Below are 11,370 nucleotides of genomic sequence, written 5' to 3'. Positions count from 1 at the left end.
TTAATTTGGATGTTTGGGGATTGTAATGTTAATTTAGATGTTTGGAAGGATATGATAGTTTGACAAATATTGGAAGCTAAATTTGGTTGTTAATTCACAATTGCTTGTTTTTCTGGCAATTTTTTGGCATATGTGTTTTTAAATTTTGCATTGATAAAACAGGTGATCATACATTATTTTATACAAAGCAACTGATTTTAAAACAAAGCCATTTATCATCATTTTTTTACATAAAACTGATGTTACATAAACATCTGTTACAAAATAAAAAAATGATGTAAGTCAAAGCTTAATACATCAGTTTTAGTTGAATATTGACATTAGTAAAACCAATGTTAAATATTATAGCAAAAAAATCTTAAAATAGAAAATTGATGTTATTAAACTTTATAGACATCAGCTGGTCACCAATAGACATCGGTTTCCAATAAAGAACCGATGTTAAACGTTATGTTTACATCAGTTTTAGATGAAAACTGTTGTTACTGGTATTAGTAACATCAGTTTAATGGTTAAATGGAAAGATTTTTCTTAGCTCACATATATTTAAATTGATAAAAATATCATATTATGATGATATATGAAGATTATATGCATGAGAAATTTAATATCAACTTACAAAAATAGGTTTTAAACAAAGAACTTATGTTATATGTCATATTTAACATCAATTTAAAACCTATGTTAAATTGGGGGTCTTTAACATCACCCACGAAGATATCAGATTTTTTCATTGATAGACGTCGGTTTTTAGCTCATGTCTATTGACATTTTTCTAGTAGTGATAATCATAAAAATGTAGAGTTCGATAAATAAATAGACTAGTACAAGTTCTGATCATAAATAACAAAGCCAAGAAGGGCTAATAAAAACTCTAAGGAGCATAGGTGCCATCGGCATCTATGTCGTCACCTCCTTCGCTCTCATCAGAAGTCTCTGCAGTAGTGATCTCACTTGAAGAAGAGCCGACATCATCCTCTGGGGTCGAGAAAAGGACTCAGGGGGAGGAAAAAGCTGGTCTTGAGGGATATCTTCTGAGACGACTACGCGGGTAGGGAACCTCTGTAGTAAGGTCTTGTCATCGGGGCATACGTAAGCCGCTGGGTTAACATCAGGACAAGCCTCGTTCATGATCCCGAGGGCCGTGTCCCAGCCAGTCTTGAAAAATCCAGGGAACGCCGTTTTGTCCCAAACCTCTCATGGACTGAGCAACCTCATCCGTGTCCAAGTAAGCATCAATGATTTCGTCCTTCTCAGCCTTCTGAGTAACTAGCTCTGTATTGGCCTCCCCCAACTCTTCCTTTTTGCGCTTCATTTTCTTCTCCAGTGCAACATACTTTCTCTGTTGCCTCCTGAGGGTGTTATCTACATTATCTGAAGCTTTCTTCAAGGGCTCGGCTTGTCTCAAGGCGATAACATAGCCATAAGAACCAAAGAATGTTACAATTATATAAAAAAGAGATAAAAGAAGAGGACCCTTACCGAGGCATGGGCTCTGAAAATGAAGGTATATATGCAGGCCCATGGCTTCTGGGATGCAGTGGTACCTAAAGATCCAAAGACACCAATCGATGACAAGATGGATAAAATCGCTATGGCAGCTATTTATCAAAGTATTCCCGAAGATATTATCCTTTCACTGGCTGAGAAAGAAACTACAAAAGAAGTTTGGGAGGCAATTAAAGTAATGTGTCAGGGTGCGGAACATGTGAAGAATGCAAAGATAAAAACGCTCAAGGCTGAATTCGAGTCACTAAGCATGAAGGACTTAGATTCTCTCGATGATTTCTGTTTGAAGATCTCAGGCATGGTGACAAACATTCATGCACTTGGAAGGCAGTAGCTGAAGCTTATGTCGTGAAGAAAATATTAAGAGCAGTACCCCCGAAGTTCTTGCAGATTGTGTCCACCATTGAATAGTTTGGAGATCTGGATACAATGACAATAGAGGAGGCTGTCGGTTCCTTGAAAGCACATGAGGAAAGGCTTTGAGGACAGGGCGACAATACTTGGAGTCAGTTGCTTCTCATTGAAGAGGAATGGTTGAAGAAGGAGAAGGAGGAGATCAAGTTATTGCTCACTAGAGATGAGTGGATCAGGCGATCAAATAGAGTTAGAACGGAACAAAGGTTTCGAGGATGATAATATAATCAAGGCACACGTGACAGGAGCCACGTAAGGTGTTTCAATTGCAACATTCTCGGACATTTTGCTGCAGATTGCAGGAAATCGCGACGTGATAAAGAAAGTAAGGAGGAGGCTAACATTGTTGAAATTCCAGATGAACCAGCATTGCTTTTAACAGAATGCGAAGGCAAAGGAGAGAATATGATGTTATTGAACAAAGAGAAGGTGACACTTAAACTAGTTCAAGATGGAGAAGGAAAAAGAATAGAATCAAACCTATGGTATTTGGATAACGGGGCCAACAACCATATGACTGGGGAACGAAAAAAATTCAGGGATTTGGATGAACGAATAACAGGGCAAGTGAAGTTTGGAGACGGATCATTGGTCCACATAAAAGGGTGAGGCTCTATAGGAATCAAGTGCAAAATGGGAGAACAATGAGTCTTGAAAGAGGTATACTATAGTCCCTCACTCTGTAGCAATATAATTAGCATTGGCTAGTTGACGAAAGAAGGAAATAAAATTAAAATTAGTTGTGACTATATGTGGGTACGTGATAATTGCGGAAATCTTCTTATAAAAGTTAAGAGGTCTATGAATAGGTTGTATAAAATTATTCCTGAAACCTGTGAACCACGGTGTCTGTTGTCTAAGACGGATGAAGATTCTTGGCTGTGGCATTCCCGATTGGGTCATGTCAACTTTAGGGCGATGATGCAAATGGATTCAAATAAAATGGCGCATGGTTTGCCAAAGTTGTCTCACCCGAAAGATGTATGCATAAATTGCATTATGACAAAGCAGATCAGGAAAAGCTTTCCATCTAAATCTCTTTTTACTACAAAGAAATCTCTAGAATTGGTTCATAGAGATTTGTGTGGTCCTTTGTCACCACCCACGAAAGCAGGTAACAAATATATATTCCTTTTGGTTGATGATTATAGCAGGGTCATGTGGGCATATCTCTTGAAAAGCAAGAATGAAGCACTTCAAACATTTAAGAACTTCAGAGCTCAAATCGAGGATGGTCCAGAAAAATGAATTAGAACTTTCAGGACGGATCATGGTGGCGAGTTTTGCTCGAAAAAATTCACAGACTTCTACAACGAAGTTGGCATTAAGAGGCATTTCACAGCGCCTTACTCGCCACAATAAAATGGTGTTGTGGAATGGAGAAATAGAACCATGATCGAGATGGCTCGAAGTATGTTGAAACAAATGCACCTGCCAAGTACTTTTTGGGGTGAAGCTATCCAACATACGATTTACATATTAAATCATCTACCCACACGTGCTGTTTCTGGAATGACTCCATTTGAAGCTTGGTTTGAGAAAAAACCAACTATTAGTCATATACGTGTCTTTGGCTGCCTAGCATACATGAGATTGCCAAGTAGTTCCATAAAAAAACTTGAAGATTGAAGCAAGCCAGTCATTCATCTTGGGAAGGAGCCTGGAACAAAGGCTTATAGGCTATATGATCCCATCAACAAATCAGTTCATATCAGTAGAGATGTTATTTTCGAAGAAAGAAAGTACTGGAACTGTGATGAAAATGAGGAAGTTGCAAAAGAACAAATGAAGATATTTACTATTTTTTGAGCACGGTGTTATGATGAAGGAGGGAATGCATCAGAACAGGACTCTAATGTCTCTTATGATACAGAGATTGATAGTGACACAAACTCTAATTCGATGAATACTGAGCCTATGCATACAACGAGTTCTTCCGTTTCGGTTACAGATTCTGAAACGAGTAGTGAGCCTAGAAACTACAGAAGTCTCAGTGACATCTATGCTAATACTGAGGTGGTTGAACTCGAAGATGATGAGTTACTGCTTATGGATGTTGATGAACCCATGAATTATGGAAAAGCTGTGAAGGATTGTAACTGGAGGGATGCAATGCAAAGGGAAATTGATATAGTTGAGAATAACGAAACCTGGAAGCTTACAGAACTGCCACTTGGGCAGATCGGTTTGAAATGGATATATAAAATAAAGAGAGATGCAAATGGGAAAATTCAGAAGTATCAGGCAAGAATTGTTGCCAAAGGGTACGTCCAAAAACAAGGTGTGGACTACGAAGAAATCTTCACACCTGTCACACGTTTTAAAACTATAAGGTTACTCCGTGCTCTCGCTGCCAAACATAGCTGGGAAGTTCACCATCTTGATGTCAAAACGACTTTTCTAAATGGTGATATTTAGGAAGAAGTTTATGTGTCTCAGCCTGATGAGTTTTTTCAGAAAGGAAAGGAAAACTTGGTGTACAGGCTTCTAAAAGTTTTATATGGCTTAAGGCAGGCACCCGAGCCTGGTACGTGAAGTTAAATAAATGCCTTGAAGAACTGGGGTTCGAAAGATGTCCTCACGAGCATGCTGTCGACACCAACAAAGCTAAAGGAGAAATTCTTATTATTGGAGTTTACGTCGATGATTTACTCTTAACCAGTTTAAGGACCAAATGAATAGAAGATTTGAGATGAGTGATCTTGGAAAGATCTCATACTACTTGGGAATGGAGGTAAAACAGAGTGTTGGGTGCATTGAGATTAGACAAATGGCGTATGCTAAAAAAATACTGGAGAAAGCCGGACTAGGCGATTGCAATCCAGTCAAATATCGTATGAACCCCAAGGAAAGCATTGGCAGAGACGAGGGTGGTCAGCCTATAGACACAACTCAATTCAAGAGCTTAGTTGGGGGGTTAAGATACCAGGTTCATACAAGACCAGATATCACGTTCTCTGTGGGAATAATAAGCAGGTTCATGGAGAAGCCTACATCAGTACTTCTTAATGCTGCTAAAAGGATTTTGCGTTACATCAGGGGTACTATAAATTTTGGTCTAGTTTACACGAAGAACAGTGGAATAATGTGGTGACTGGATATTCAGATAGTGACTTAGCAGGACAAATTGAAGATCGGAAAAGTACAGGGGGAATGGTTTTTTACTTGAATGCAAGTCTGATAACCTGGGTTTCTCAAAAACAAAGATGTGTTGTATTATCTTCTTACGAGGCCGAGTTTATGGCCGCCACTGCTGTAGCTTGCCAAGCTATTTGGTTGCGAAAACTTCTTACTCAGATTACTGGAGAAAGCACGGGTCCAGTGGTATTATATATTGACAACAAATCTGCAATTGACTTGGCTAAAAGTCTGGTATTTCACGGACGTAGTAAGCATATAGACATTCGTTATCATTTTATCCGTGAATGTGTTAAGAAAGGTGAAATCATTATCAAACACGTTAGTACAGACAAGCAACGAGCTGATATCTTAACTAAAGCATTTCCAGTGATCAAGTTCGAAAAAATACGCTGACTTCTTGGTGTCAAAGAGCTGGCTGAACAAGTTTAGATTACGGGAGAATTTTATTAATTCTTTTAATCTAAACTTGTATTTATTTATTTTTTTCTATATTTTGTTTTCATGCGTTTAGACTATGTCTACAGGTGTGAAGTAGTTGCTTGCTTTTAGGATAGTTGCTTGCTTTTAGGAGATCAGAAGAACAATGTTCAGTAGTGGAGACTTGTTAGGAGTTCAGTTATTTTCCCTAGTTTGTAGCTTGCTTTCTCTATATACTTTAAATATCTCTTTTGCAGTTCTAATAAAAACTACGCTATTTGATAACACATCTTTTGTTTTTTCTCAATTTTCATAACGAACAAAAAGTATAACCAACAATCTTTACTGACTATAAAATGGTTTCTGCTTTCAGAGGGAATAAGAGCAATAGGAGATCCCAATGCAATAAGGGAATAAGTTGCCATCACTTGCACTTGAAAGTAATACGGATGATATGTGGTTAGTTAAGATAAATGGCCCAAGGGGTCTCTTACCATTATCCAGTTTCGTTGTTTGGTAAACGTTGAGCTATTTGGTAATTTATAAAGTAGTAGAACTTCATCTTGCTGAAAATTTGAAAATAGACCTTTGTGCACCATTAATGGGTTTTAGAATTTTTATGTTCGTGTATTTTTTGGGTTGTGTGCCTTTATAGGTTTTATCGAGTAGTGTGTCTGTATAGGTTTTATCTCCGAATGCGATTTTAAACTTTTATATCTTTTGCCATATTCTTGGTATGAATTTTTATTACATATTTTTTGACATCATTACTCTTAATTGCATAGTTTTTAGGGAGCCGTGCTTATGTACATATTTGAGATTTATACATAAGCTCAATTTAATTAAGTTAATATATATTAAATTTAGGTAAAAGATATTTGTTGCCGTGAATAAATCTTTAGCAAAGAGAAAACAATTCTTTCCAAACTATAAATAAATACAACTAGGAATTTATTTTTTAAAAAAATGAAAAAATATATATTTAAAATAGTGCACAAAAAATATCTATTGCATATGTTTTTTTTAGTTGCATTTATATATCCTAAAAATATAATATAGTAACTAGTGACATTGCGATTTGTAATTGTTTACTTAATTTAAGTATGTATAGTTTCTTTGTTGTTCCCTTTATTATAAACTAATTACCTAATTTTGAATGACACCTTATGTCATCCTCATGTTTGGGAATCTAGGAAATATATATATATATATATTTACTCAATCATCTATAAGTTTTTTTTAGTCAATGAAACTAATTTTGAATGGCATGTATTGATGTTTTTTTCTTGAGAAACAATGTTGGTCGCAAGTAGCCTAAAAATCTAAAATATCATATCACTTCTCACAAAACATTTAAGTGGGATTACCAATCCAACGAAAACTTATCAATAGTAGCATAATGTTACCTAGCCCGCTTTACTGTCAAATGATGTAGGAATAAAAAGAAAAGATAAGGTGACATAACAAGCCAACATACGAATATCCCTAATAAAACAAAAATTTACCAATAAATGGCGTATGTTATTAAGGAATATGAGGAAAACCAGATGGCTAAAATTGCTTCGTGTGGCTAGGTGACAGGCGTTTAGGAAGCTCAAATATGATAAAATCATCCATCACAACAAAAATTTCACCTTAAGAGCTGTGGGAGATCCCAATACAATGAATGTATATTGAGGAGGGGTGTAGCAGGCCGAAGCAAGGATTTTATCTCATACCTGATAATTTTTGACCAAAAGTAATAGCACACACATGACAATGAAAAAAATCCTCATCTTTCAAATGCAACAAGTTGTGTTCATAAGAGTTCTTAAAAACCAATAGCTTGAAATTTTGATAGAAATGAAATTATTATATGGTATAACCATAAGGAATGCGATCGCACTAGCCTTGTCGGAATAAGGGCCCAAAAATATGATTTTATTATTTATATTTGTATACAAGTATAAGCATATGTAAGATTCTTATGTTCTTTGTATGCTTATAAATTTTGACATCTCTCCACTTTCATTATTCACTACAAGAAACAGCCACTTTACCAACCGCCAAATCAGTCATTATGGGGCCAAAATCGATCGGTATTCACCGGTAATGAACGAAACCAAAATGGTCGGATTATCTTTAGTCGCTATTTACTTTTTTGGTCGAATTTATATTGACCGATCTGGACTATGACCACGTGTCGGTACCATCTAACGTGGCTTGGCTCATGACATGATATATCAGTGCAACGTGATTGTGATACCCATGGACACGTGGTCGGAGTTAAATGATTTGGAGCAAGTTCAACGGACGGTCAAATGGTTCTGATTTTTACCTTTATCGGCCACTTAACAAATGGTGTAGCTCGGTGTAGCTGGTCGGAATAGTGTGGCCTGGATACAACGTCGATAAGAAGTAAAACAATCTTGACTGTGGTCGACCGTCTTTGTACTTCAGTTGTAATTGTGTTGTCAATCCCGAATGATGTTTTTGTGCGGTCAGTTTTTATCATTTTTTGCATCGGTCGGAATAAATCGTTTCAAAAAAGCCCCGTTTCTTTTAGTGATTGTCAGTTAATGTGAGAGAAAAGTTTGAAAAATTTTGAGGTCTTAACGTTCTTCGTATCTCACTTAAAATAGATTGAAATAGATAAGATTCACCAATAATATTATTTTTATATTTTATTTACAATTGTTGTTAAGCTTAGTTTTCTTGTTTTGCATTCTATTATGGTTTGTATATATACTTGAGTTTATGTTGGGCAAGAATATACGAATAGACATGTTTATGTCCCAATTGCGCCAACTTAGATATTCTTTCATTGCGTGTATATAGTGTTTTATAAATGACATGCATACAGTGTTTTATACATGAACTTATGATGTTACCGGCGAATAAGTTTATAATTTTCAAAACTCAATTACCATCACAATACTATCACAAAATACCTGGAAGACTGTTGCCCTCCCCCGATCTCCTTGACACGTCGACACTTGGGGGTGTCTCTAACCTCATCCGTCGCCTATTTTAGGTGTGTTTTTTCAGTTATTTCCATTGTTGTTTTTCAGAACATACATAAATTACAAGTTATTTATTATTTATACTCTTAATTTAAATAAAATATTTAAAATCTTAGATACCCTCTTAAGCAATTTTAACCCCGAAAAGCATGACACCAGTCTCCGTTCCCTTCCTGAATCAGTTCATTTCAAGTCTTTGTCAACCTCGATATCCATCTCGAGCCTCGTACCTGCATTTCCACTGTGATTCAGTATCAAAGTTTCGCACCCCAAATGCCATTTTTAGCCATCAGTAACGACATATTTTCCCCTGTTGGCTTCATCAACTTGTACACTATTAGCATTATATTGCACATCAATAGCAAAATAAGTGTGAGCAACTCACCTGACCACTAATTTTCTTTTTCCTATATAGTCATATCAATCTTCCGTTTCTCGCCTCCTCGATTTACTAGTCCATTCATCCCTCTTGGAGAGAAACCTTTACTTCTAACCCTTGTGGAAAAAAGATTGGATGCTAGCTTGAAGATGGCGTGAAATAGTTTCGGCAAATTCTTATGCATTTCATAATTGAAGAACCTATGGGTCGCTCTTCAATTATATTTTACAATAAAGTTTCACAATCACTCAATTTCCTTCACTTTTTGTCTTCAATTTTTGGATAAAAATTTATCTTATAAAAAATAACTTAGAGTTTAATTACATTCCTATTTTGATCCATCAATAATGTTCATTGGTTTTCTGTATATTTTTTTCTAGACAAATTTTTCTTATAAAATATTTATATTTTAATATTATTTAGTAGGACATTGTGTCCTTTTTTATTTTTTATATTAAAACTTTATATAAGTCATTTTAACTATGATACAATATTTCTTGATTTTTTGTAAAAATTTACAAAAAACTTAGCAATAAAAAAATATGTAATCAAAATAAAAGTAATTAATAAAAAATTAAAAAAATATAAGAATTGACAAAAAGTAATACAATATTTTGATATTTGCACATTATAATGGAGCCCAATTTTATTCGTTTCATGAATAAATTATAAAATTAATGTTTATTTATCAACAAATTAAAAAAATTTCATATCCAAATCAAATAATTTTATTTAAATACTATTTTTTATCAAAAGGTTTTTTTGAAAAAACTCTAAATGAGTTTTAATACTTTTGACATAATTTAAGTAAAGACAGAAAGAAAAAAAACTTAGGGTATATAAAAGAAAGCAAGCATATTGTCATTTCATTTTATTAGAATACAGAGCCGCGGCCAGTTGAGCAGAAACGATGAGGACCAACCTTAAATCTAAAAAGATGAGGACCAACCTTAAATCTAAAAAACTGTGTTCAGCATCAGCAGAATTAATAGGGGGCAACGATTTATTTCTCGGTCTGATTTTAGTTCGTGTTCCAGTCAGATCAGTGGTCCGATTCAAATCAGTCTCTAAACAATGGTGTGCCCTAATTTCCGATCCCCAGTTCCGGCGCCGCCACACTCTTGAAAACCCTAGCTCAGGCATTCCTTTGGGACTCCACTTGTACAACCCTGCTGACTCAATGGAAGATACAGTTTATTCCATATCTCGCTCTAATTCTGAAGGTAAGATCCCTCTTTGTTTAGATCCTGCTGTACTAACTGAAAGTATTCCAATAAACTAATGGAGGGATTTGCTCTCTAGAGAAACTGTCATGAGGATGATACAGTCTTGTAATGGGTTGAATCTATTTAGATTCAACTCCTTCGAAAGGGATAGGAAAGCGTATTATGTTCGAAATTTAGTTACCCATGAAATCAAATCAGTACCTTCACCGAAATTAGATTCTAGATTTTATGAATGGATTGTTACTTTTGTTTTGGCTTTTGACCCTCTGGTATCACCCCATTACAAAGTTATCTGTGCTACAGCATCGATAGCGAGAGTAGTTACATCTAAATTCATGATATTTAGTTCAGAAACTGGTAGATGGAAAGATACTAATGTTACTATGGATGGACATGAGCTGCAATACGGAAAGGGACTGTATTGCCATGGTGCTATTTATTGGATTGTGATAAACACGCAATCTTGTTATCGTTTCGATATTGAAGCTAAGAATTTGACCAAAATCTCTTTTCCTCCAAAGGCTTCTGGTTCAGGCTTCAGGCATTTTGTTGAATCTAATGGGCACTTGTACATTGTTTGTGTCGTAGACTGCGCACAAAAAAATTTAAATGTGTATGAGTTGGATGAGGTTACTATGAAGTGGGTTATAAAGCACCGGGTACATATTAATCATCTCATTTCTTCATTACCACATGATTTTGGGAATGGGGGAAATCTGCAGAAATGTCACTCCATCCATTCAATATTAAGCGTTCTGAGAGGAGAAGGGGAAGAAGACACAGCTCTTCTTGTAAATATCTTTGGCAAACTTGTTCTGTATAATCTCCAAAGTAAGAAAGTTGAGGTGCTCCTTTCTGAGATCAGATGGAACAGTATTAAGGGTGGGGCAACTCTTTATCTTGGTTAACCTCCATTTATTCCTGCATATCCTTTCGTTGCAACCCTACATCCAATGTAAGCATAAGCCCTTCATTACAAATTTTCTAATTATTTTCTATTTAATTTACTATAGCTTATGTTGGGAAAGCATATGGGAACTGACATGTTTATGTTATGTATATGCTATTACCTTTACAGATCAGAGTTTCTTGTTTTCAAATTCATGTATATTTTTTTCTGAAAAATTAAAATTATATTATTGACTACAAAATGTTTTTCTGCCTTTCACAGGGAATAATTTGGGGGAATAAGTTGACATCAGCACTCTCGACGTTGTTTCTACTATGTTTAATTTTTAAGGAATGTAAGCAATGAAATGTAACAGGAATATTGTATGATCTG

At 35.5% G+C, this 11,370-nt stretch overlaps 1 protein-coding gene across 1 annotated transcript; it reads left to right on the top strand.

Annotated features, from left to right (window-relative positions):
• Positions 1-10,174: 10,174 nt before the first annotated feature.
• On the top strand, positions 10,175-10,996 carry LOC141704073 (F-box protein At5g07610-like). The gene has a single exon (XM_074507404.1). The coding sequence runs from the start codon at positions 10,175-10,177 to the stop codon at positions 10,994-10,996; it is 822 nt and encodes a 273-aa protein (XP_074363505.1).
• Positions 10,997-11,370: the final 374 nt, after the last annotated feature.

The sequence above is a fragment of the Apium graveolens genome, unplaced genomic scaffold (assembly GCF_009905375.1).
Source record: "Apium graveolens cultivar Ventura unplaced genomic scaffold, ASM990537v1 ctg739, whole genome shotgun sequence".
Taxonomy (NCBI): domain Eukaryota; kingdom Viridiplantae; phylum Streptophyta; class Magnoliopsida; order Apiales; family Apiaceae; genus Apium; species Apium graveolens.
The sequence above is the reverse complement of the archived record's forward strand: the minus strand, read 5'-3'. Positions and strand labels throughout refer to the sequence as shown.